Raw genomic sequence first — 27,820 nt, 5'->3', positions numbered from 1 at the left:
CATGTGTCCGAGAAGCTTCAGGCAGTTCCTTGCTGTGGTGGTGGGAAACTGAGCCACAAATCATATCGGTCAGGGCCTGAAACCTCGCTTGCAGCAGGCATGCCCTGGCCTGGGTCGAGTCCAACGTTGCCCCTATAAATTCTATTCTCTGGATGGGGGACAGAGTCAATTTCGCTTCCTTTAGAAGGAGACCCAGGTTGTTGAAGGTGGCTCTGATGAATCTGACCTGAGCTTCTACTTGGGTCTTGGAGCAGCCCTTGATCAGCCAGTTGTCGAGTTAAGGAAACACCTGTACCGAAATGCAGCGACTGCCATGCACTTGATGAAAACATGAGGTGCTGCTGATAAGCCAAACGGGAGGACTGTAAATTGGTAGTGGGTGTTGTTCACCACAAACCTGGGGTACTTCTTGTGGGGCTGGATGATCGATATGAAAGTACGCATCCTTCAGGTCGAGGGCAACATACCAGTCTTCTGGATCCAATGAGGGAATGATGGAGCCAGAGAGACCATGCGGAACTTGAGTTTCTTCACAAACTTGTTGAGTTCTCGCAGGTCCAGGATGGGCCTGAGGCCACCTTTTGGCTTTCGGTATAGGAAATACCGGGAATAAAAGCCCTCGCCCCTGTGCTCCTGAGGAACCTCCTCTACTGCCCCTAAAGACAGGAGTGACTGCATCTCCTGGATAAGGAGCTGCTCATGAGAAGGGTCCCTGAAGAGAGTTGGAAGGGCGGGAGGGCACAGAATTGGATGGAGTATCCCCTCTCTACCATGCAGAGCACCCACCAGTCTGAGGTGATACAGAACCATGTACGGTAGAAAGGGGATAGTAGGGATGAGAAGGTAAGGCAGGGTGGATCCATTGTCAGGTGTGGTACACCGTCCTCGACCGTGCCTTCAGTGGGCCGGCTTGGTGCCTGAAGATGGCTTGGGTTGTCCTGAGCCCTAGCCAGAGGGTTGGCATGGTCTTCTCCTGCCATTCTGATTCCTCCTTCTGGATCCATCTTTGTGGGTTCTGCTGACTGAACTGCTGCTGGGGCTGCAGACAGAAGTCTCTCTGCTGCGTTGAAGGAGTTTAGAGGCCCAGGGACCTGAAGGTGGCTCTGGAATCTTTAAGGCTCCAGCCAGGGCGCTGGGTCGGGGGCCGCACCACACGGCATGGCCCCGCTCTGGTGCTCTTGCAGGGGCGAAGGTTTGGGGGCCATACCACGGCCCTGCTCCAGCTCCTCCATCCTCCAATGGCCCCCTCCAATGGGAGCTGCAGGGATGGTGCCTGCAGATGGGGCAGCGTGCAGAGCCGCCTGGCCATGCCTCCATGTAGGAACCAGAGAAGGGACGTGCCACTGCTTCCGCGAGACGCTTGAGGTAAGCACCACTTGGAGCCTGCACCCCTGAGCCTCTCCTCATGCCCCAACCGCATGCGCCAGCCCTGATCCCCCTCCTGCTCTCCAAACCCCTCGATCCCAGCCCAGAGCACCCTCCTACAGCCCAAACACCTCATCCCTAGCCCCACCCTGGACCCCACACTCCCAACCAGAGCCCTCACCCCCTCCCGCACCCCAACCCCAATTTTGTGAGCATTCATGGCCCACCATACAATTTTTGTTCCCTGATGTGGCCCTCAGGCCAAAAAGTTTGCCCACCCCTGCGCTAGGGCCTCATCTTGGGGGGAGGAGGAGGAGGAGACCACCAGGAGAGGTGGTTGCTCCCTACTGTCCCCACCTGAGGGATCTCTTGACCCCGTGGAAACTGCAGTAGGTTGGCCTGGTCCTGGTGCTGTGAAAGGCACAGGTGTCAGTGCCGACGTTGGGCCCCATGCTGGTGCTGGCACCTGGTGCAACATGTGCCAGGGTTCCTGTAGCGTCAGTGCCGAGGGTGTGCCATAGCCGCAATCAGGGCCACTGATGCCTCCGTTGCCAAAGATAACGGTGTTAATGACGGAGACACTGGCTCTGGTGCCAATCATGGCAGAACGAATGTTGCAGACACCACTGATGCTGCACCCAAGTGGGACCCCGGCTCTGACCCTGCACTTGATGGAAAGCCCACAGAGTCCAACAGCGCCACTGTGGTTGATTTTGTCATTGAGGGGTCCACTGCGTCGGTCAGGACCACCTATGGTGCTGTGAGAAGGATCTTCTGCTCCCGCTGTAGTTGGAGCGGTATGAGTCCAACTCTGAGTAGGAGGACCAGGGTGGTGCTACTCCTCTCGATGTAGAGTGTTGAGAAGCAAGGGACCGACTGCACTCACAGGATGGCGATGCTGGAGTAGAAGGGTGCCGAGGTGATGGGGATCAGCATGCCATCATCGCTGGCTTTCTCTTAGGCTGCACGGGGTGCCAGGACGGAACCTGCGGTGCCGAGACACTCTCCTGTCTTGGCAGAGAGAACAGCGCTGTGAGCCTCAATAGGTCCTGCGCCGCCTCGAAAGCCTCTGGGGTATACAAGAGCTGTAGATGCTCCAATGGGTGTGGTGAGCGAGATGGGCCCGGACTCGACTGCCTCACCTGGGCAGAAGTCAGCGTGGCCCCACTCTGAGTCCCCGAGCCGTGGCCCGACTGAGGTGCCGCTGGTGGCTGGTCCCTGGGTCTTGCTGAGGGAGATTGGCCTCTCTCTGACCTCGTTTTCTTCTGCGCTGGTGATTGGGACCCGTGCCGAAGGCTGGAATGTCCCCAAGAGACTCCATGACCATGCTGAGCTTCCTTGCCAGCATCTTTCTTTGACGCCGGATCCTTCAAAGACAGCGCCGGATCACTTCTCCCCGAAGCTGATGTGCTGGGAGCAGGATCACCAGCACCTGGGTCCAACTGAGGTCAGAGAGCTGCCTCCATAAGGAAAATTTTGAGACGCTGCTCCCTCTCCTTAATGGTTCTCGGTCGGAATTCCCAACAGATCTTGCAGTGGTCTTTCTGATGACCCTCGTCCAGGCACCCTAAGCAGGAGTTTTGGGGGTCCCTTTTTGGCATGCGCTTCACACAAATCTGGCAAGTCTTAAAGCCTGGGAATCGCAGCATGCCCCGGTAACAAATGCAGGGGGAAAACACAGGGGACCTCCCGTAACTGAAATTTATGAAGACTAGCTCACGAAAGCTTATGCTCAAATAAATTTGTTAGTCTCTAAGGTGCCACAAGTGCTCCTGTTCTTTTTATTAAACTATAGTAACTACTGGAAACTAACTATGTACAGCATATAAAGCACTGTTAATCCACTTGCCAAAGCACGAGAAGAGCAAGGGGAAGTTCCAGCTACCGTCACTGGCTGTAAGAAGGAACTGAGGGGGTGTAGAGTAGGCAGGGCTCTATATTGGGCGCCACAAAGGCGCAACTCCAGGGGTCACCCAGGCCAATCCTACAGTTGCTGCTAGGGGAAAATCTTCCGGCTACTGTGCACGTGCGCACACACACATCTGATGGGAACATGAACAAGCACTCGAAAAAGAACAAGGCGATCCGCGGCCTAAGCTGATTTTTATCAGGACACCGTGGGCTATTAGGACTCTATAGAACCTTCTGTCTCAGGAGTGGGGAAACACGTGTTCAGATTAACATGGGTTTTTGGTCTTGTTAGTAAAGATTACGGGATAGTACCAATGGATTTGACTTGAACTTTTCAGACAGAGCAAACAAATAAAAAAATACCTTCAGACAATTTATTAGATGGGGTCGCTTTTTTTAAGAGACGAACCCTCCTCCTTTAGATTAGAAGCCATCCACTAACTGTCTGTAGTTAAAAAGAAAACTTCCCCATAGTTGTCTTGAAAGGGGCTCCTCTTTCTAAAGCAGCTGGTAATGGCCAATAGACTGAGTAAATGCACCATTCGTATCCAATGTTGCAAAACCTATGTTCAGCGATCACAAAGCACTTTCCCAGTATATGATCAATCACACAGCTTCCCTTGCTCTGATAACACTTTTAATCTGTAGCTTTCTGAGTGCTTTACAAAGGAGGCAAGTAACATAATCCCCATTTTATAGATGGAGAAACTGAGGTACAGAGAGAGGAAAGTGACTTGCCTAACATCACTCAGAGGCCAGTAGCAGAGCTGGGACTAGAACCCAGGTATCCAGGGTTCCAGTTAGATGTTAGCCCCTGGGTGGGGAAACTGAGGCACAGAGGGGCAAAGTGACGTAGTTTTTCTATGCCCATTTCTGCACAGTAGACCTGACTCCCAGTCCACTGCTATCATCAACTAAGTTATGTTCTCTCCTTAACTCAGGAATCCTGGCTCTCCTTCCTCCGTTGTTCATTTGACCACACACCTTCCCTGAGCCAGGAGATGGAACCCAAGAGTCTTGACTCCCAGTCTCTAGAAAACTTTCTTGCCAGCTACGTCTTGTATATTACCTATGTTTAATGCAGACTTGGTCACAATTCAGGGCTGGAGCACAAGTCAGTGAGCAGGCAGGATGCAAGGGATAGATTTTTCTCTCTTTGAATTTCTTTCTTGACTTCTTGTTTTCTTCCAGTTTGGTCCTTTTCTCGATGCTAAACACGAGCAAGTTGAGGTAAGTTGCTCCCCAAGGGAGTTGAGGATCCACATGCATTTCCTCTCTGCAGTCGAGTAAATACCATGAGCTAACATCTTTGGGGCTGCTATGGAGCAGGTCCTTGGAAGGCTCTCCTACCCCTCGCTGCATGTCCCTTCAGAGTGATGGCATATCAAAGGCAATGCCGGTACAACAATAATGGAGGGATATTCCTTGAGTTTGCCCAAGAATTTAGATGAGTTTTGTCTGAAGTATTTACTGCCCATTAGAATCCTTGAATTGCCAGGCAACCCAAATATCCATGGCTTCTTTATGTGGATGAATCCCAGCCTCTCTAGGAGGCTATCACCATGTTACCAAATGAAACCAGGATTTATTAACTTTATGGGCAGCCTTTTAAAGAATGACCTTCAAACTTTGGTTGGCATCTCCCCGTTGTTCCTTGAGGGAGTGGGGAGGCTACCAGAGTCTTTCCCAGTCTGTTTGGCTGAACTCTGCTCTTGGCATGGTCTATGTGACTTTCCTCAGAGAAAACTTGTAACAAATCAAGTTGTTCTTTCTTTGTCTGTAGAATGGTCAACTTATTGGATCATTTGAGGATATCTTTAAACATTGTCTGAAGATGATAATTGAAGGGACAAGAAGGTAAGTATTAAATAGCCTTTGTGCTCTTTTGTCAGTTTCCATCCAAGGATTTGAAAGCATTGGGAAACGTGACTGAATTAAAAAATTTTCTATCCCTTGTGCGTGCTGTATCTCAGGGAGGTGCTGAGAGATGAGATGTTCATCCACATTCGCAGATGAGTGTATGACAATACTGGGACTAGAACACATGAAACCCGATTCCCTGTCCGTTCCTTAGGTTACTAGAAAATGGTTCATTTCACAATACAGAGCCTAAGCCAGTCTGATTCTCTAGTCTGCCTTTGAGAGGAAGAATGGCCTTGTAGTTAGGGCATTAGACTGGGATTGTGGAGATAAGGGGGTGAATTTTGTTGTCTGCCAGAGACTTGCTGTGTGATCTCGAGCAAGTCACTGTGGCCTGTTCTACTCTAAAAAGTCAGGTCAACTTAGCTACGTCACTCAGGGCTGTGAAAAATGCACAGCCTTGAGCGGCATAGTTAAGCCAACTTGACCTCTAGTGTTAACAGCGCTAAGTCGATGGAAGAATTCTTCTGTCAACCTAGTTGGTGCCTCTCGGGGAGGTGGATTACCTAAAACGATGGGATGACGCTTCCTGTCAGCGTAGGTAGTGTCAGCGTTGCAGTGGTGTACCTGTGCTGCTATAGAGTTTCAAGTGTAGACAAGCCCTCAGTCTCTCTGTTCCTCAATTCCTCATGTGAAATAAGTGTAATTATCCTTCCTTTCTCGTGTTCATTTAGATGATTTATCACTTTGATGCAGGTAGGTCCTACTACAGTCAGCCAGGTCATGCCCCATTGTACAAATGTACAGTAAAATTTTCAAAAACTCCTAAGTGACTTAAGAGCCTAAGTGCCATTGATTTTTTTATTTTTTTTTAAATGTGACTTAGGTTTCTAAGTCACTAAGTGCTTTTGAAAATTTCACCATTAGTTAAGATAAACTCTTTAGGGCAGAGACTCTCTCCCTATGAGTATAACTTCACTGCAGAATTAGCTGAGGTTTTTACCTGGGTGTTGCCCCAATGCCCTCCGATCCACACATGTAGACACCTCACCTGAGTTGAGTGGTGCTTCCAGCTCAGGCTAGCTGGCTTGACTGGTGTGGGGTAAGTTAGAGCCCAGGTTCCACTCGGGGCTGGTAACCCATCCACTGTGCACTGAGGAAGTAGTGCTGATAGTCTTCCAATGCCTTCCCACAATTCCCCCCATTTTCCCAGAAGAACATACGAGTTTTCCCCCAAGTCACTGGGAAAGAATCCATAGAGCAGCTCACCTGACTGCAGCACAAAGGATGATAGGATACTCCCCTAGAAATCCAGTGAGCCATATGGGAGAAAGCAACACTGGTGAGAAGAGAATAACTCAGGTATGGCTTGCAATGTGGCTGCTCAGACCTGGGTGCCAATCACCCGAGCAAACTCTGCCGTGAAGACCTACTTTGTGATTGTGCAACATCCAACACCGGGGGGGTGGGGTTCATCTTGGGGCCTCTAGTTTCTGCTGTGATACAGATAATTTTAATAATAGTCCCTTTACTGCTCGTGTGTGACTGTTCCCATCTGCTGTATGTCTGTCTGTCTGTCTCTCTCGTAAGTCTGAGTAGCCTATCACTTGGGACATTTAAAACTAGACTACAAAACTGATAAATGGACAAACAACCCTGCATTGCCAGGGAGGTGAACTAGATCTGTATTTCTTAACTGGTGGGTCGCAACTGCTGGGGTAGGGTCACGAGGCATTGAACATTTTATTACAATTCAAAGCCAAGAGAAGAAACTTTTCAGAATAACTTCAGGGCATCCAAAACCTTTACAGCTTGTGAGGTTAAATGTAGTAGTAGTAGTAGTAGTAGTTTATCATTTAAACAATTTTTACTTTTGTGAACCAGAAGAGGTTGAGAGATACTGAATAAAATGACATGATAGTTTTCTTTATGTGCTTACAATTAGTCTTCCCAAGGGAAGTGGAAGACTGTTCATAACTCTCTCCTGATGTCATACCTGAGTTTTCCTTTCCTAAAGTTTATCCTATTTTCCCCCCACCCCAGAAACAGTTCTTCCCCATTCCTTAAAGCTGCCAACAGTCAGATAGTTGCAGACCACAAGCACAAAGGATTAAAACCCAGAAATAGTGTTGGTGGAAGTGTAACGTATGGGTGGAGTTTCTGACCCTCTTCCAAACAGACAGGGCTGTGTTCACAGCCCGTCAGCTATGTGCCTAAAGGAAGGGCAGGTACTAATGAGAAAAGGGAGCCTTTTTATTTCCGGAAGAGTAGAAAGCCAAAAATAGATGGGGTTTCTGTGTAGCCAGCAGCAAACATCCTTGATTACTCTGGGAGAGCATAGAAGTTACACATGGCAGAGGTGCTGGAGAGGGACTATCTTGATTGACTTGCTGGCTCATGTAGATTTTGGGATTAAGGCCGTGTCTTGGTTTTAGCTACCTATGGGTATAACCTAGTGTACAAATCCCTACTGTTACACAAGCAAACCACTTGTCTACACTTACAGCTCTGCAGCAACTGCGCTACTGTAGAGCTTAGTGAAGACTAGGGCTGTCAAGCGATTAAAAAAATTAATCGTGATTAATGGCACTGTTAAATAATAATAGAATACCATTTATTTAAATATTTTTGGGTGTTTTCTACATTTTCAAATATATTGATTTCAATTACAATACAGAATACAAAGTGTACAGTGCTCACTTTATCTTTATTTTTGATTACAAATAGTTGCACTGTAAAAAACAAAAGAAATTGTATATTTCAATTCACCTAATACAAGTACTGTAGTGCAATATATTTATCATGAAAGTTGAACTTACAAATGTAGAATTATGTACAAAAAATAACTGCATTAAAAAATAAAACAATGTAAAACTTTAGAGCCTACAAGTCCACCCAGTCCTACTTCAGCTCATTGCTCAGACAAACAAGTTTGGTTACATTTGCAGGAGATAATGCTGCCCGCTTTTGTTTACAATGTCACCTTAAAGTGAGAACAAGCATTTGCGTGGCACTGTTGTAACCGGCGTTGCAAGATATTTATGTGCCAGATGCGCTAAAGTTTCATATGTCCCTTCATGCTTCAGTCACCATTCCAGAGGATATGCGTGCATGCTGATAACAGGTTCTGCTTGATAACCATCCAAAGTAGAGCGGACCAACGCATGTTCATTTTCATCATCTGAGTCAGATGCCGCCAGCAGAAGGTTGATTTTCATTTTGATGGTTCAGGTTCTGTAGTTTCTGCATTGGAGTGTTGCTCTTTTAAGACTTCTAAAACCATGCTCCACACCTCATCCCTCTCAGATTTTGGAAGACACTTCAGATTCTTAAACCTTGAGGTGAGTGCTGTAGCTATTTTTAGAAATCTCACATTGGTACCTTCTTTGCGTTTTGTCAAATCTGCTGTGAAAGTGTTCTTAAAACAAACGTGCTGGGTCATCACCCGAGACTGCTGTAACACAAAATATATGGTAGAATGAGGGTAAAACAGAACAGGAGACATACAATTCTCCACCAAGGAGTTCAGCCACAAATTTAATTAACGCACCGTTTTTTTTAACTAGCATCATCAGCATGGAAGCATGTCCTCCAGAATGGTGGTTGAATCATGAAGGGGTATATGAATGTTTAGCATATCTGGCCCGTAAATACCTTGCAACGCCAGCTACAAAAGTGCCATGCAAACCCTTGTTCTCACTTTCAGGTGACATTGTAAATAAGCAGGCAGCAGTATCTCCCATAAATTAAAACAAACTTGTTTGTTTTCATCGATTGGCTGAACAAGAAGTAGAACCGAGTGGACTGTAGTCTCTAAAGTTTTACATTTTTTTTGCTTTTGAGTGCAGTTATGTAACAAAAAATCTACATTTGTAAGTTACACTTTCACGATCGAGATTGCCCTACTGTACTTGTATGAGGTGAATTGAAAAATACTATTTCTTTATCACTTTTACAGTGCAAATATTTGTAATAAAAAATATAACGTGAGCACTATACACTTCTATATTCTGTGATGTAATAGATATCAATATATTTGAAAAAGTAGAAAAACATCCAAAAATATTTAATACATTTCAATTGGTATTCTATTGTTTAACAGTGCGATTAATCACGATTTATTTTTTTAACCGCAGTTAATTTTTTTGAGTTAATCACGTGAGTTAACTGCAATTAATCGACAGCCCAAGTGAAGACGCTATCCACTGGGTTGGAGAGCTTCTCCAATCAGCATAGGTATTCCATCTCCCCGAGAGGTATAGCTATGTCAACAGAAGAAGCTCTTCCATAAACATTGCACTGTCTAAAGGTTGGTATAACTACAGTTTTCCACACCCCTGAGCAACGTCGTTATATCGACATGTGTTTCTAGTGTAGACCAGGGGAAAGCTGTGATTGGCACAGATACGATGTAGATTGTGGTTCATAGCCTAGACGACGGGCCCCATTGCATGCAGAGGCACCCCCAGTGTAGACTATTAGGCCTAATTTTTTTTGTCGTAGTCTCCTTCATGGTAGACTTACAAAGAAATACACACACTGAAACTTCAGGATGAAGTGCATGCTTCCAGCCTGTCTTGTGGAGGGAATTTTGGAGGCATTTGCCTTCCCTGAACAATAGGGGAGAAGTTGTCCCCTACAACTTTAATTTACGCCTGGTTAACAATCTGATAAATGCAAAAGGAGGCTGGTTTCTCAGTGAGTCAGCATGGCAAGCCCCTCCCTTTGATCATCCCTTGACAACAGCCACTTCCTGCCAGCAGCCTGACTTTGAATCAGCATTTGTATCTCATTGGTACATCTTCAGCAGTGAGATGTTAATCCAGCAGTTCTCAAACTTTCACATAGCAAGCCTCTGAGTGCGACCCCCCCCCCTTGTAAATTAAAAACACTTATTTAATACCATTATAAATGCTGGATGCAAAGTGGGGTTTGGGGTGGAGGCTCACAGCTTGTGACCCCCTATATAATAACCTCGTGACCCCCTGAGGGGTCCCGACACCCAGTTTGAGAACCCCTGTCTTACTCAGTTCATTAAGCAACTGTACTCCAGACTGACACCAATAAAGTTATACCTTTTGCTTGGAGGAGATGAGCTCGGCCTGTTGATATCTCCTCAAATTTGAATAGAGAGGAAGCATAATGTAAACTGTTTTCTTGAATTCAGACCAGCAGCTAAATTACTGGGTAGTTCAGTACACATCTGGCTGTTCCTATCTTGTCTGGAAACATAACTGATCTTAACACCAAACAAATTGAAGAACCAGCTAGCTGGTCTTCCAAGTGCCATTGTACACAAGAGGAAATAGGGATACAGCTGTCCTCTGTCCTGATTCTAATACTGTTCCCCCATTTCATAGGGTGGGCTGCCCTTTAACCGTGTTTCAGAGTCAGCCTATGTAACTAGGTCCCTTGACTCTCAGTTGTGCTGTAACTTGACCTGCAGTTCCAGTCTGTCCCCAGGAGAGGGTGGTGAATGGGGAGTAAGGAAACCTGGGTCCTTTTCCCAGCTCTGCCACTCACCCGCTGTGTGACCATGGGCAAGTCACTTCACCTCTCTGCTTCTGTTTCCCCACCCACTCTCTGGGCTTGTCTTAACACGTTTTACTGCTTAACTGTATCGGTATAGTTAAAGTGGTACAACTCCCCTAGTGTGGATGCAGTTACACCAGTATAAATGTGCTTGTCTATTTATACCTTACTCCTGTACAGGAAGGGGAATAAGCTATTCCAGTACTCACATTGGGGGGAGGTGGGGGTTAATATCTGGTTGTTTGTTTGTTTTTTTTAAATCATACCCCTAATTAAAAAGGTATAGCTGTATGAATTCTGGGTGTAGAGAAGGCCTCTGTCTGTCTTGTCCATTTAGACTGTAAGCTCTTTGGGACAGGGACAATCTTGCTGTGTGTCTGCCCAATGCCTAGCACAGTGGGGCCCTGATCATAGCTGGGGCCCTTAGATGCTGCTGTAATAAATTATAGTGCTGCCTTCTCTTGACCTCTTTTTCCCTCCTGCTTCCCAACCCAGAGTCTTTCACATAAGCAGAGTTATACTGTAAGAGGCTGTAAACTGGAATCCCGAGGCCTAGTCTAAGCTAGAAAAGGTTTGCTGATAGCTATGCTGGTAAACCCTACTAGAGTATACACAGCTTATGCGGGCCAAAGAGTGCTTTTACTAGTATAGCTTATACCAGTTCCCTGAAAAAAAAAAAAAGCTATATTGGCAAAAATACTTTTTTTTCAGTATGAAGGGTTATTACAAATTACACCCTTAACTGACATCATTGTAACTGCAAAAGGCTGTGTAGACTCACTTAAGGATTTCTATAGCAGTGTAGCTGTATGGTTAAAGATGACTTGTTGCTTGGCCAGTTTACCTCTAGTGATGGTACTGCCTTTCCTGTCCCTTCCCCAGCTTCCTCCACCCCAGCCCCTGCATTAAACCCAGATGACTTGGGCTGGGGGCCTCACAGTATCTGCTGTTGGCTTTCATCCTCTCTGATCTCCCTCTCGTGTGGTCCTGGGTGAGGGTGGGGGAAGGAGGAAGGGAGAAAACAAAGAACAAACAAGACATTCTTTCCTTGGGGTGAGCGCTGCGCACCACCAGGTTCTTTCATCTGCTGCCAGAGTCTGTCATACACTGGTATTGGGTCAATACCTCCCCTTTTTAAAAAGCACAATACAAATTGTATTTGAATGTGGATTTTGAGAGAGGAATATTTAAGCAGCTACTGACCTGACTGTCTGTGTCAGCATTTACTACCAAAGCTGCGTGGTATGTTGGGGTTAATTTAAAAAAAAAAAAAATTGCTCAGCTCTTTGCACATGTGCATATCTTCCAACTGAGCATAGAAATGCCATACAAGAGAGTACCAGTGGCCAATCTAGTCCATTGTCCTCTGATAGCAGCTGTTGCAGGTTGCTTCAGAGGAAGGTGTAATTCCACTCCCAGAATGCATCTACATGTACTATGGAACAGGGGAAGTGTTTCACCCTCCGCTGGTGATCAGCTAATACACTGAAACATGAAGAGTTTGCTCTTGTTCTGAATGGTTTTTTTGAGAGTAACACGGAGAGTGGAATTTGTATAGGGGGTACTACAATAGCAACAGATGGTTCAGGGCATGGCCCAACCTCTGATGGGGTTAGGAAGAAACTTTCCCTGGGGGCAGATTATCTCACATCTACCTACTGCAGTGTTTTTGCACCTTTCTCTGAAACAGCTGGGCACTATTGGAGATGGGATTCTATTCTATATAAGTTCTTATCTTACTTCCCTATTTCACAGGCGTGTTGTGTGAATAAATACATTCAAGACTGAAGCACTTTGAGATCTACTAATGAAAAATGCTAAATAAGAATTAGATCAGTGGTTCTCAAACTTTTTTTTTTTTTTACTGGTGACCCCTTTCACATAGCAAGCCTCTGAGTGCGACCCCCCTAATAAATTAAAAACATTTTAAAATATATTTAACACTATTATAAATGCTGGAGGCAAAGGAGGGTTTGGGGTGGAGGCTGACAGCTCACGACTCCCCATGTAATAACTTCATGACCCCCTGAGGGATCCCAACCCCCAGTTTGAGAACCCCTGAACTAGATGATCTTCCACCCTCATCACTATAGTATCTGAATACATGCATTAAGTGACATGTCTAAATCTATCATATGTGGTTGTCTCTCCCTTCCTTTCCCTAAGAGGAGTATTGTGTGCAGGACATTATTTTGTCTGGGTGCAGTTAGTTTCCCTTTTTTGTTGTTTTTTGTTTTTTTTTAAATGTATGCACTGGCCTGGGTGTGTTAGAGAAGGCATGTCAGAGCAGCACGCCTTGCACTTGGAGCCAAAGATGGAAGTTCTGGATGGCCCTTAATTCCTGGGGTGAATCTGTTCCCAGTCTCAGACTGGCCTCTGAGAAAGCTCTGTCTCCTGTGCAGATGAGCTCTACCCTAGAAGTAGAAGGTTCTGAATACAGGGCTGCCTGGATCACTGACTTGATCCAGTTTGACAATTCATGTGTTCCTGTGGTTGGGAAGGAAGAGATGGGTAAGTATCTGCCAGTGAGGCCCTGAAACCAATCAGTAGCCTCCTAGAAGTGTTGTTGTTCATCACTTCGTAAAGACATTATTTTTCCTCTTCTGTAGCAGTAGCAATGGCAATTAAACCAGTGCCACCAACAGAATTGTAGCTGCCTGTGCAACGGGAACCCAAACACCTTGATTTTTAACCTTCAGGCTTATAACGGGCCATTAAGAACACAAGAACGGCCATACTGGGTCAGACCAAAGGTCCGTCTAGCCCAGAAGCCTGTCTTCCGACAGTGGCCATTGCCACATGCCCCAGAGAGAATAAACAGAACAGGTAATCATCAAGAGATCCATCCTGTCGCCCATTCCCATTTGCTTCTATTGAGCTTTCTTGTATCCATCACGTAACTCTCTCATGGTCTCATTATTACAACAGATTGCTTTGAATGGATGCGTCATCTGATGGTTAAAGAAATAACTATAGATCTGATTCCAAAATCAGGTTTGTGGCAGCATAGCTGTTTCCAGGAATCCTAAGGCAATCTTAACTCTTCACTAGTGAACAGGAGTTTCTCCTTAGTTTACTTATCTTATCTCCTAATGAATGCACAGCAATCCCTTTTCTTGGTGTGATCAGAACTGCTGGGACTTGAAGGGTTCCCTTGTACCTCAGGCTGCAATTTCAGCAGGGATAGACTATTTAAACTAGTTTGCTGGTTGTTTATATTATGGGCCCCAGTCAAGACTGAGCCCCAACTGATGAGCTGTACTTAAACATAGGAGATATTTTCAGTGTAAAAAATGTAACTAGCTAGCCCAGCTGGGGATTTGGTTAAAGCTCAGGTTCCACTCGCACTTGAACTAGTAACCTGCCCACTTTGCAGTGAGGACGCAAGCTAAATCACTGACGTGGTGATGGTCCTCCCACAATTCTCCCTGTCTGCCAGAAGGACAGACAAGTTCTCTCACAGTTCATTGGGAAAGAATCATAGAGCCGCTCATCTTATGGCAGTACAAAGAACCATGGCACATGCCCCCAGAAATCCTATCAACACTCACACAAGGTAGTGCAGGACCAGTGAGGAGAGAATGACTTGGGTATGGCTTGCAGTTTGACTGTTCACATCAGGCTCGGCAGACACCCCCAAGCTAGGCTAACCCAGGTTCCGATCATCTGGGCTAACTGCAGTGAAGACGTATGGTAATACAGTCCCTGATCCAAAGAGCTTACAGTCTATACAGACGAAAGGGAAAAAGGGAAAGACCCATTTTATAGATGGGTAACCGAGTCACCAATTTAAATCGAAGGCTTACAAGCAACTAGTGACTTTTTTTGGAGTGCGCAGCTGGACTCCTTAAGTGGCCTGGCTTTCAGAAAGCGCTGAGCATCCTCTTACTGAAAAAATCAGGCCTCTTTAAGGTGTTTCAGATTGTGGCAGCCAAAAATCATTAGTCACTTCTGAAAGTCTTGGCCTCAGTGACTTGCCCCAAGCTCTCACAGGGAGCCTGTAACAGACTTAGGTATTGTGCTCCAGAACCTTGGGTTCTTGTCTAGATCAACTTTCTGGAAGATCTGATCCATTATTGCAATTTCCTGTGTAATGAATTTCAAAGGCTTTCCACGCTAAGAGGTGGAGGACTCTAAACTTGTTGTATTGATGTGCTTAGTTTGTCAAGTATTGGGTTCTTAGGTTCCTGGTCTCTCTCTTAGAATGCTTCTCTTTCCTCTGCCAACAGTGCTGGTTCACAGCTCGTGTTTGTACCATCGCTGAGAGACGTGCACCATGACTACATATATCCTCAGCCGCCTTTCAGCTGCTATGACCTGTCTAAAGATGACAAACAGGTAACTTCCGATAGCTAACCACCTAGTTTGTTTACTTTTCCTTTGACTAGCTCACTTAAGAGAGAGAAAGTGACTGATGGGTTGTTTGCTGGACCGGCAGGTCAGGAGCCTGAAAGAAAAGTCTCTCATTTCAACCCAAACAGGAAAATGGCTAAGAGCAAAGTGGATTTGATCAGTTGCTACGCAGCCTGCTTAATCAAAGTTTAAAACTAGAAATCCTTTGGATTCCTTATATAATGTAACCTTTGGCTTCCAAGACTTCCAAAAGGAACTACGTTTTTTTGGGTGCCCAACCCGAAACATTTTCCCCACTTCTGATACATTGTCCCTCTGCTGAGCAATAGCAGATGTCGGGCCTTGGAAGTCTGCTTCCCAGTGGAAGAGAAATCAGTGACTTCTAGTCCAGGTATATTTATTTACACATGTACACCAGTCCTGACATGAGATGGTTAAATGGCATGCATGGCAATTCCTTCTTTCAGGAAACTCAGCCCACCACCAATCCTTGGTTCCCAGGGAGCAACTAATTGACTCTTAAGCAGAGTCCAAGGCAGAGAGCACACTCTCTTGAAGCTCCCTTTCACCTGAAGCTGATGCTCTCAGAAAAACCCCCACTTGTATAACCCAAAACATAATGCTTCTCTCCAAGTGTCAAAACTTGTTCACACTTGGAAGACTATGCAACAGCACCACCTGGAAGTACAGTGCTTGCACACTCTGAAAATCTAGTCACTTCTGGGAAAAATCTTGCTCAGTTTTATTGTTTCTCTCAATAGAGTGTGGTCACTCACAGTGCTGAGCCTTGGGATACTCACCCTGGCCTGGGTGCTAAAGAGCTGGTCATTTCACTCATTCCATGGTCTGGTACAATCAATGTGCAGCAAAAATGAAAGATTTAAGCCTGTTGGGGGAAGGTGCACAGAACAATTGAAAGCCCAGAACAGAAATTCATAGAAGTTAGAAATGGGAAAAGCTTTATCAGATCATTTGTCCTCTTGTAAAGGCAGAGCTGAAACTTTAGTCAGAGACCAAGCTGAAAACAGAACTCAGGCTGTGCTGGCTCCTTGTCTTGTATCTAAGACCCTACACCATGTGGTTTTTTAAAACACTCAGATACCCCATGAGGAAATGGGTGGGAAATGAAATACAAGGTGACAAACTATCTCTGTGCCTGTTGCCAGGAAATCCACATCACTTAACTCTGTGACTGGGGAGGTGGGGAATTGTGACATCAAGCATACAGCTGTGAAGCTGCAATGAGCTGTATGTTAGTCATACAGCTTTACCGACAACGTTTCCCCTTAAAGTTTGTCTATATGGGAAAATTATTGCAGAATAAGATAGGGTGTGAATTTAAACCACAATAGCTGTTGTAGCACAGTTCCCTGTATGGGCACTCCTATTCTGGGATACGAGTGCCTTTTTCTGATTTAGTGCAATCCACTTTTAAAATTGGATTAAGCTAAATTGGAAAAAGGCACTCTTGTCTCGGAATAGGAGTGCCCATACAGGGAGCTTTTCTACAATGGCTATTCTGGTCATTTTTCCTGTGTAGATGAGACATTAAAGAGGTAAGACCCTCTGTGGTGTATCCATAGGCACGGTTATCGCTTGATTAAGCCCCATGACAATCACTAAAGATTTAGAAAAGTTTCTCCGTGGAAGAGGTTGTTGCTTTCACAAAATGAAACTACTATTCTTCCCCTTTGAATTCCCCAAACACCTCCATCTATTCAGTCCATAGAAAGAAGCAGTCTGCTAAGCTACAAAGTATCTGGAATAGTGCCTTTCACAACCCGTCTTCACTAAACTTCTTTTGTAGGTTTAACATGGTCTTGCCTCATGGTGTCAGACACCGCCACTGCCTCAGTTTTCCTCCTTCCCCAGTCAAACAAACTGCCACAACTGGTGCTTTTGGAGTACTCTTACCCTTCTGGATTCTGGTTTATTAACATAAAATAACTGTTCAACTCTAAGCCAGAATCTCCCAGCATTGTCCTGTGGGGCTCCAGTGTGCCCCTTCTCTGCTCCTAATCTCCTCTTAAGAAGTTTTCTCCGGCCCATCACTGCAAGTGGCTCCAGCCAGGTCTTTCCCTCTGGCTGCTATGGAAAGCCTCTTCCTCAGTCCTCCCTGACCCTGGCTCCCCTTTGGGTCTCTTTACTCTTTGAGAAGAGGAGTTCTGCCAGGCCCATTCCAGACTCTGGAAAGACCTCCCATAGGCCCTTCCTAGCCCTTGATCTCCCACTTTCTGACGGAACATCCCCCCTCCCCAGCTACCATCATGTGGCTTCTGGTCACCTGACCTAACCATGGGCCCAAAGCCAAAATCATCACCTGGATGATCAACTGGATGACAGATGGGGCCCAACTCCCCTGAAAGGGCCAGCTCACCCTGTTCATAAACCCATTCATCAAGCTGGAGGATGTTGTAACAGCTGAATCCGAAGTGCACTCTGCCCTTTCTTTTCTCATTTCAGCGAGTACACTTTGTGTCCGACCCCTGCACTCTGGCAATAAATGGAGTCATTTTTGGCCTGACTTCCACAGACCTGCTCTTCCATATGAGTGCAGAAGAGATTAGCAGGTATGTGAGCTTAGAACAAGCTGTGAAACTTTAGGGTAAACAATTCCTTGGAAAAGTCCTTCCTAGTTTAACAGAGACCAGCTGTGGGGCCCAGCGCTCATGTAATTTGATTGAAAACATTTGTTCACCTCTACCAGGCCATAACACAGCAGAAGCTTGCAGAGAAAATGAAGTACACTGGGTTAAAGGGATATTGAGTTGAAAAAGTCATGGGTCATCAGCAGCTGGTGACTGTTGTGTAGCCCTATTGAAATCAATGCAGATTTACACTACCTGTGGGTCAGGGCCTATATCTGAAAGATGATGATTCACATTTGAGCCAAAAGAGTCTTTTAAAAAACTACTAGTTTGTTTATTAACACTTATACATTTTGTTTAATATCTAGCCCCTTACTCAGCAGCCAGTCAAAATAGGGCTGCATTTTATTGTGTAGTCGCATCGTTGTTTGTTACACTTCTGGGTTCTCCTGCATAGTAATGCAGTAATTGCATGCAAGGGAATCAAGATCTGAGTAACCCTCATGGATGTGCTAGCGATGCTGAACAGCTGCTTTGCCGGTCTGTGAAATAAGGATGATACCTTGCAGAGAAGCTTAATTCCTGTTTGCAAAGCCCTTTGATCTTCAGTGGAAGATTGTGTCTGCACTGGGTTTGAACTGGTGCAGCTGCACCTGTGCTTAGGGCACTGGGACTTGGGAGACCTGGCTTTTGTTCCTAGCTCTGCCCCTGACCTGCTCTGTGACCTCAGGCAGGTCACTTCCCCTTTCTGTGCTTCTGTTTCTCTTCCTACCCTATAGTTTTCAATTCTAAGCTCTTTTGGGCCTCTGTGTCTGTGCAGTGCCCAGCACAACGAGGCCCTGGCCTCTTGGCTCTACTGTACTGCAACGACTAACAATATATCTGTGATTAAAATCCCAGGGTAGACAAAGCCTAAACTTACTTGCGTCCTTTTTATTCTGTGTCCATGTTGTTGCATGCAGTCCCATCTGGGTAGTCACGACTGACCAGAGAGCAAGATTCCAGACCTCTCATGGTATTTTGCTGCAATACAGTTGTTCTGGGGGGGAAGTGTTATTGGCTGTAGCAAGGCATTTTTGTTTGGACTTGGTGGTTGAACTCCTGTGACACACAATGGAGGGGAAGGAACATTTGAAGGGATTCACATGTTAAATTGGGGTGTGTGTGCTTGCGGGCCAGGGCCAGTCACATGCTCAGGTCATAGGAGTGAAATGCTTGACTCCCAGTCCTATGTGGAGTTCCAGTTCTCTTGCACAATTCAGTGGTTTTTCTTTCTCCCCTGTTAATCTCCCACAATATTGCTTATAGGGGTGTGTTGAAAAGAGACACCCAGAAGGAATGTGTGTGTAGGGGGCCAATGTTTACTTCCCCATCTAGGTACACAAGGAAGCTGGGAGTTGGTGCCTTCTAGGATGACATTAGGCATTCCATGCTGCTGCACTTTTAAATAGGACAATGGCTGTAGCAGCTGTAAGGTATGCCTACGCTGCAGCTGGGACTCCCAACCCAGGTAGAAAGATTCATGCTAGTAGACCTAGAGCTAGTGCACCAAAAATAGCAATGTGGATCTTTTTGACTTGGGCTCTCAAGTCCACCTGGCCCCCTAACTTCAGAGCCTGAGCTCCAGCCCGAGCCAGTGTGTCCATGTTGCTGTTTTTAGCACTCTAGCTTGAGTTCTGCTACTGGTAGCTCGAGCCTCGCTAGCACGAGTCTGCCTAACCAGGGAGGCTCTCTCCTAGCTGCAGTGTAGACCTTCCTCGGAGGCCTTATCTATGCACTGCCTTGTACCAGTTTAGTTAAGCTAGTGCAACCCACTGTTTGAATACTTATTTTAAGAGCAGCTTATTTTGCTATAGTAATTCCTAGCTCTTATATGGTGCTTTGCATTAGCAGATCTCAAAGCACATTAAAAAGTATTATTATCCCCATTTTACAGATGGGGAAACTGAGGCAGAGAGGAGTGATTTATTCAAGGTCACCCAGCAGTCTCGTGGCCAAGCTAGGAATAAAACTGAGGTCTTCTAAGCCCCAGTCCAGCCCTCTGCCCATTAGGCCACAGTGCCTCCCTAAACTAAGTGCTTTGTCTCCACTGTGTTTTTACAGCAGATTAGCTAACACACATTATTTATCCCATGGTAAAAACATACCTCTTTTTGTCAGTGAAGACATAGCTAAAACAAATTAAGCCTGACTTAAACTTAAGAGAAGTGTGTTCAAACAGTCTTTTGTATCAGTTTGACTAAACGAGTTTAAAATAATGCCTTAAGTTAAACTAGTATGACTGAGCACACAGACAAGCTCTGAGGTACTGAGTGCATCCTCTGTGTGTGCACCACATGCACATACCTGACTGACCATCTTAAACAACTCCACGCCCACCTTGGTGTTTACAAATACTTGTCAGCATTTATCCTTATCTCCCCTACCCCTATAGCCATTGTCTAGTCAAGACCTGCATATTTTTCTTCATGTGAATCATCCCTCATAAATCATTCCCTCCAGCCCTTTCAGCCCTTTGGTTGTTTCTCTCCAAATTCCTGCCAGTTAACTGTTGTCTCGTTGGCTTGGAAACCCAATACAGGACTCTGGGTTTGTGTAGTATCAAATGCAGCCCCAAAGCATGTTGATCAAATATAACCTTGAATAGATCACCCATCTCCATTGTCCTATCGCCCCTGCTTACAAAGTTGTGGAGTATCTTTGTTTTGGGGATAGGATTTTTGAAAAACTCTGTAGCATAAAGAAGACTTGATCAGAGCTAGTGGGGCATAGTGGATAGGGCACTGCACAGGAGGAGGTCAAGAGACCTGTGTATTAATCGTGGCTCTACCAATGACCTTGAGCAAATCCCTTTCCCTCTCTATGCCTCCATTTTCAACTCCAACTCTTTGTCTATTTAGGCTGTAAACTCTTTGGGGGAGAGGCTGTCTTTTATGCTTACAGGGTACAGTGCCTCATACACTGGAACTCCACTCACCATTGGGGCTTCTAGGAACTACCATAATACAAATCTTAGCAGAACTTTAGAAATTTGGGGCTAGAATAAGCTACTGTAAAACTCCTGCAGTGTCCTCGGGGTTATTTTAATTAAGCATGCACTCCTTGTTTCCTTGCAGACTCGGTTTCATTGGCGTCCTGCCTGCCAAATAAAACTTGGATGGCATTTTCTCTCAAGGCGTTTTTCTCCTAGCTGCAGCATGTTAAGATGTCTTCACAAGTCAAGTGTCTGTTTTAAATTAGAGAATTTTATTTTAATAAGAGTCTGTGGTTCTTAACAGAATGTAAAAACAAAGTTAAACTTGTTGTGTTAGCTGGTTGAAGGACTACTATTATTTTGTACTAGAGTACAAAGATCAGGGCCCTGGTTTTTTTGGGTGTTGTGCAGAATCCTACTATACGATCCTGGCCCTGAAGAATTTTACAGTCTAAGAGGACAAGACTGACAGAAGGGAAAATTTATTATCCCCATTTTAAAGATGGTGCTCTGAAGCATAGAAAGGCCATGTGACTTACCCAAGGTCACACCAGGAGTTTGTGGCAGAGCTGGGAACTGAACCCAAATGTCCTGAGTTCTAGTCCAGTGCCTTAACCACAAGACCATCCGCTCATTAGAAAGGAAAGAAATTACCTTATTCTTAAGAGACACGTTTTCCCCCCTGGTTTTTGTAGCTAAATTTTGGATGTTTCTCTTAAAACAGCTCCTCCGGTGTCTCAGACCGGTTCACCCGAATCCTTAAGCATGTTCTGACACAGAGGAGGTGAGATCAATTTCTGGATTTAGAGTTTATCGCAAGACATTTCCTTGTCTAAAGTGACATGTACCTGCCACTGATATATTGGGCCTTATACTCTGTTGCCAGCACTTTGTGTAATCACTTATACGAGTGGAGAGTGGTATAAAAGTACCACCATCCTGACTTGGTAGTGTTTTACACCTGCCCTGCACTGGTGTAGATGATCCCACGAGATTCATAGACATTACGGCCAGAAGGGACCGTTATGATCATCTAGTTTGACCTCCTGCTTAACACAAGCCAAAGAATCTCATCCAATAATTTCTGCCTTGATCCTGTAAGTTTTGAGCTAAAGCATATCTTTTTAGAAAGACATCCAGTCTTGATTGAAAGACTCTTCCAAGTGATGGAGAATGCTAAGTTATTTCAGTGGTTAATTTCTGTCACTGTTGAAAATGTGTACCATATTTGTAGTCTGAATTTGTCTAGCTTCAGTTTCCAGCCACTGGATTTTGTTCTGCCTGGAGCATGGTAACAGAGAATCAGGCCTTCAGTTTCATTTTTGAACAACTTTCTGCTTCTGTAAACAGAGACACTGCTAATAGCACAATGCACAAGCCTTAAGCTGCTGGAGGAGTGGGACTGATACTTGGTTACCTGGCTGACAGCAAGGTGTGTGGGGAGAATGGAGCAAAGGTGGTGTATTTAAGTGTAATCAATAATTTAATATTGATCTATGCAGTTATTACCCACTCTACCCTCCCTCGGAGGAGATGAATGTCGATTATGAGAACTTCTATAATTACGTACCTTTGCCAGTCACCCCGGATGTCCTCGTTGCTCCATCTGAGCTGAGATATTTTGTTAAGGTAAGCTGGGGGCATGTAAACATTTTTGTCTGGGATTTTCAATGGTGCCTAAGGAGTTAGGCACACATCGCTTGCTGGAATTCAGTGGGAAGTGGCTGCCCTTGAGAATCCCAGCCTCAGTATAGAACTCAGCCTACAGGAAGAGCAAGATGAGTGGTAGGAATGGGGCTCAGTTCTGTTAATGCCATTTCTCTGCTCTCAATACCACAAATGTTGGATACAATTTTCAACAGTGCCTAAGATCCATTTTTAGAAGTGCCATAGGTGCTGAAACTGCATTGGTTTTCAGAAGTATCCAGGACACTGAAGTGTCTAAGTCACTTGAAAAATGGGTTTTAAGCTCCTTAATTGCTTTTGAAAATTTTACTCAGCTAATCTGCATAACTAGACTTCCCCATGTTTCAGATAGCGAAGGCTGCGCCCACACTGATCTTCCTCTTTCATTTGGTGAGCTAGTTTTTTTTTCCCATCCCTAGCTGAGAGAAACTATTTATTACTGTAACTCCCTCGCTCTTGTAATTTAAAAAAAAAAATCAAATTTTATTAAAGTAGATGATGGGCTTTTAGGCATCAGCAATAGTAACTTCAACTTCTACACCTGGTTCAATACTGATAGAAGTGATCTGCTTAACAATCTGAGGGACTGTGTAAGTCCATGAGACTCTTGTGGATACGCATCTGGAAACAATCCCAGGTCTTAGAACCTTCACCACAAGTTGTTTTCCTAGTAGTGATTCGCAGAGTTTTAACAGGCATGCGAACAGGTCCCTTCACTTTTAGATTCTTTTCCTTGGCACCTCTGATCAAGTCAGCACAGACCTTCTCAAGGGACTTTACATTGCAACTCTCTCATTGTAGGCAAGGAGTTAGATGTCACAGCAGAATCCCTAGTCTTCAGTGAAAATGTTTTTGAGGATGTGGAGAAACTTTTAAGGAATTACAGTGGGAGCAATGAGAGCCTTGTTGCCTCCTTGCCACTGAAATTAACCTGTAGAGAGGTTAAAGAGCTTAGCAGGATTCCAAAAGGATTAGGGCATTTATGTGGATAACAGGAATCTCTAGAGTTACACTAGTACGGATCAAAACATAACCAAGGGTTTTGGAAGTGATAGTTTTATGTCCTGCTTCAGGAGGTTTACTATCTCTAACTCCCCTTATGGGTAGTTTATATTTAAACTGTAGGGTTTCTTTCGCCTTTCTCTGAAGCATTTGGTATTGGCACTGTCAGAGATTGGATACTGGGCTAGATGGGCTAGATCTTGATCCAGTCTGACAATGTCTGTGATTCTAGAGGAGCTGTAAAAGCACAAACTCAGCCTTGTGGTTTGCAGCTGCTGTAGGGCTAAAATTGTCAAAATATTATTGGAATGCAGCAGCCCAACTGGGAACCTGCTGTATTGTGAGGCAATATAGTTCAGTGGGTAGGACTTTGAATCAGGAGCCCTGGGTTCTATTCCTGGCTCTGCTACTGACTCAGTCACCCCAGGCAAGTCATTTCCCCCCCTCTGCCTCTGTTTCATCTCCCATCTTTTATTTAGACTGTCAGCTCTTTGGGGCAGGGACTGTTTCACACTATATGTCTCTGCAGCACTCGGCACAATGGGGCCCCACTCTCAGTTGGGATTTTACTATTATAATTTATTTATATTACAGTAGCACCTGAAGAGTTGGAAACTAGGGCTGTTGATTAATTGCAGTTAACTTATGTGATTAACTCAAAAATTAATCGCGATTAAAAAAATTAATCACTGTTTTAATCGCACTGTTAAACAATAAATACCAATTGAATTTTATTAAATATTTTTGGATGTTTTTCTACATTTTCAAATATATTGATTTCAGTTACAATGCAGTGTACAAAGTAGACTGCTCACTTTATATTGGTTTTTTTATTACAAATATTTATATTTGTATTAATTTTATTTTATTTTATTTTTATTTATATTACATTTTATTTATATTACAAAAATGGCAAACAAAAGAAATAGTATTTTTCAATTCACCTCATACGAGTACTGTAGTGCAATCTCTTTATGGTGAAAGTGCAAATTACAAATGTATATATGTATTTTTTTGTTACATAACTGCACTCAAAAACAAAGCAATGTAAAACTTTAGAGCCTACAAGTTCACTCAGTCCTACTTCTTGTTGAGCCAATCTCTACGACAGACAAGTTTGTTTACATTTATGGGAGATAATGCTGCCCACTTTTTATTTACAATGTTACCTGAAAGTGAGAATGGGCTATTGCATAGCACTGTTGTCGCCAGCATTGCAAGGTATTTACGTGCCAGATATGCTAAACATTCATATGCCCCTTTATGCTTTGGCCACCATTCCAGAGGACATGCTTCCATGCTGCTGATGCTCATTAAAAAAATAATGCATTAATTAAATTTGTGGCTGAACTCCTTGGGGGAGAATTGTATGTCTCTTACTCTGTTTTACCCGATTCTGCCATATATTTCATGTTATAGCAGTCTCAGATGATGACCCAGCACATGTTGTTCATTTTAAGAACGCTTTCACTGCAGATCTGAGAAAACACAAAAAAGGTACCAATGTGAGATTTCTAAAAATAGCTACAGCACTGGACCCAAGGTTTAAGAATCTGAAGTGCAGTCCAAAATCTGAGAGGGACGAGGTGTGGAGCATGCTTTCAGAAGTCTTAAAAGAGCAACACTCTGATGCAGAACTACAGAACGTGAACCACCAAAAAAGAAAATCAACCTTCTGCTGGTGGCATTTGACTCAGATGATGAAAATGAACTTGCATCGGTCTGCTCTACTTTGGATGGTTATTGAGCAGAACCCATCATCAGCGTGGACGCATCTCCTCTGGAATGGTGGTTGACGCATGAAGGGACATATGAATCTTTAGTGCATCTGGCACATAAATATCTTGCAATGCCAGCTACAACAGTGCCATGTGAATGCCTGTTCTTACTTTCAGGTTATATTGTAAACCAACAGGCAGCATTATCTCCTGCAAGTGTAAACAAACTTGTTTGTCTGAGCAATTGGCTGAACAAGAAGTAGAACTGAGTGGACTTTGTGGGCTCTAAAGTTTTACATTGTTTTATTTTTGAAGGTTGTTGTGGTTTTTTTAGGTAACTACATTTGTAAATTCAACTTTCATGATAAAGAGATTACAGTACTTCACTGAATTGAAAAATACTATTACTTTTGTTTTTTACAGTGCAAATATTTGTAATAAAAAATAAATATAAAGTGAGCACTGTACACTTTGTCATTGAAATCAATATATTTGAAAATGTAGAAAATATCCCAAACTATTTAAATAAATGGTATTCTATTATTGTTTAACAGCGCAATTAATCATGCAATTAATACGATTTTTTTATTTGCTTGACAGCCCTAGTGGAAACCATTTCAAACAAACCAATAACTTTGCAACTTGCTGTGATTGCTTGTGCCTGAATTCTTACCTGCTCTATAGTCATTTTAATATGTGTTCCCTATCTCTCCGCAGGATGTCTTAGGCTGTGTGTGTGTGAACCCAGGACGACTCACCAAAGGCCAGGTGGGGGGGACCTACAGCCGTCTGTACATACAGAGGCAGGATACAGAGGAAGAGCGAAAGAGTCCCTGCATTGCTGCCCAAGTTGTCAAAATCTAAACAGACTCTCTGCACCCTACCCTTAAAACAGAGATGCTGGCCTTGAGTTCAGTACAAGTTCAAATCCAGCCTGGTTGGACATCTGTTAGATTTGGTCAAAAGATGCAAGGATGATCTGGCGAAGGGGCTCTGAGAGCCGTGTAATACCTTTCCGTCTCTCAGGACTAATGCTTTGGAGAATCTTGTGCATAGATTTTTGTAGCAAATCAGACATTGTATTAGAGTTTTTTAAGGCTCTTTGGCCTGTTGCAATCAGGAATGCAAACCTTGTCAATGCAAATGTGTACCGGGAGCACTGACTTGGATCAGCTTGTCTTCCATTGTAATTTGCCAAGGGGGAAGTTGTCAGCTCATCAAAGTGAACTGCAAATAAAATACACCCTGAGTTTTCTAAAAGTTCATGCTTTCAGCTCTGTGTCCAGGCTATCCCTTTAGTTTCGTCAGTATCAGCAGAGGCTTCTGCTCAAGGTGAGCTGGATGTTCTATTTTCAGATCCTGCTGTAGGTCATGCTGGGTTTTTGTCTGTTTTATTTAGATAATCTGGCCCTCAGCACCAGTGTGTGTCAGTCATCTCCCTGTTCATAGATAGGGAATTGAAACACAGGGTAGACTGTGATTTACTCAAGTTCACACAGCACGTAGCAGAGCCAGGAAGAGAACCCAGTTCTCCTGAATCTCATTCCATTCCCTTATCTATTATATCGCTCTGCCTCTCTTGGGTAATATCCACACTTCCTGGACCTCTGCCTGGAACCAAGGAGGATGATCTTTTTCAATCTCTGGCACCATAAAATTACAGCAAACAAAAATTAAATTGATCCCAACTGAGCTGGGAAAGTAACTTTGCTTTTTCTATATTACACACAGGTTCTCTCTAATCGGGTAGCCCTGTGGGGTCCGTCATACTTTATGTAATGTATGCATTGCAGCAGCATTGCTAGGCCTGTCTGACTTGGACAGGCAGGTGTTACTTGTCCAAACCTGCGGACAACTCTCAGTTTAAAGCAAAGCGTATGGGTTTTTTTAAAAACATTTTTTGCAGTTCTTCCACGCAACTGTCAACTGGAGGAATTTAAACTCTGATCCTTGCACTGGTTAATTCCAAAGGTCTTTGTTTGGACTTGGATTGCTGTAAAGTGGCTTCTGTGGGTGATTAAGTGCCATATGATCTGCATTTCTATTATATGTTAATCAAAATACTGATATGCCATTGGACTGAGGCACTTGGATCTTCACTAGGAGGCCTCTGAGCTGGTACTATATAATCTACTATATGTGGATCATTTCAATCCTGCCTCCCGTTTCTTTTTATGTTACAGAAGCAGCTAGAAGCCCTAAGCAAAATGGGAAACTCGTGTGCGGACCCATAGTGAGAGAGAATCCCTGCCCCAAAGAGCTTGCCATCTAAACAGACAGACAAAGGAAGGGTTACTATTCTCAATGTATAAATGGAGAATCTGAGGCACAGATCAGAGGGGACTTGGCTAAGGTTACACAGGAATTTTCTGGCAGAATAAGGACCCAGATTTTCCTGAGTTCCAACCGAATGCTTTAACCACACTCTATTCCTTTCTCTTGCTGAAATTTTTTTTCCTTAATGCCAAGGTACTGGCACAAATACATGTCTAGCTGTCTGAGCTTCCAAGTGTTGAACACTGTGTAGTCACCACTCCTAAATCTGGCCTGACTTGGGCCTTTTTCGTATGAAAAAAACAGGACTTGAATAGTAATACTGGGCCATATGGTCTATGTGTAACTTTAAAAATTCTGTTGATCAGTGTGTGTATGTACATAGAGAGAGAGCTCCAACACACATGCCAAGCACCTATTTTACCTCCACTATTAGGAAACAACTAGCAGCTCAGAGTGACTTATAGGCAGCCTCTAATCTTTCCCAATGCTTGGGTTCTGTGTAAATTGTCTCCCTATTCTTCCTCCGCTTACTCTAGACTGGATCCCCTCCCCCA

The 27,820-nt window shown here is 44.3% G+C and overlaps 1 protein-coding gene across 6 annotated transcripts in view; it reads left to right on the top strand.

Annotated features, from left to right (window-relative positions):
* Window positions 1-26,249, top strand: part of POLA2 (DNA polymerase alpha 2, accessory subunit) — a 45,154-nt gene extending 18,905 nt beyond the window's left edge. For 2 of the 6 annotated variants that reach the window (XM_037904719.2, XM_037904717.2), the window contains exons 12-18: window positions 4,468-4,506; window positions 5,060-5,133; window positions 14,898-15,006; window positions 17,485-17,591; window positions 21,308-21,367; window positions 22,086-22,212; window positions 25,707-26,249. In XM_037904719.2, the coding sequence (XP_037760647.1) occupies window positions 4,468-4,506; window positions 5,060-5,133; window positions 14,898-15,006; window positions 17,485-17,591; window positions 21,308-21,367; window positions 22,086-22,212; window positions 25,707-25,853 (663 nt within the window). In that variant the 3' untranslated portion in view covers window positions 25,854-26,249. The remainder of the gene's footprint in view (window positions 1-4,467; window positions 4,507-5,059; window positions 5,134-14,897; window positions 15,007-17,484; window positions 17,592-21,307; window positions 21,368-22,085; window positions 22,213-25,706) is intronic. The other 4 variants (XM_037904718.2, XM_037904720.2, XM_037904723.2 and 1 more) reach the window with 4 other exon arrangements.
* The last annotated feature ends 1,571 nt before the right edge of the window (window positions 26,250-27,820 follow it).

Source organism: Chelonia mydas, chromosome 7, assembly GCF_015237465.2.
Source record: "Chelonia mydas isolate rCheMyd1 chromosome 7, rCheMyd1.pri.v2, whole genome shotgun sequence".
NCBI lineage: Eukaryota > Metazoa > Chordata > Testudines > Cheloniidae > Chelonia > Chelonia mydas.
The sequence above is the reverse complement of the archived record's forward strand: the minus strand, read 5'-3'. Positions and strand labels throughout refer to the sequence as shown.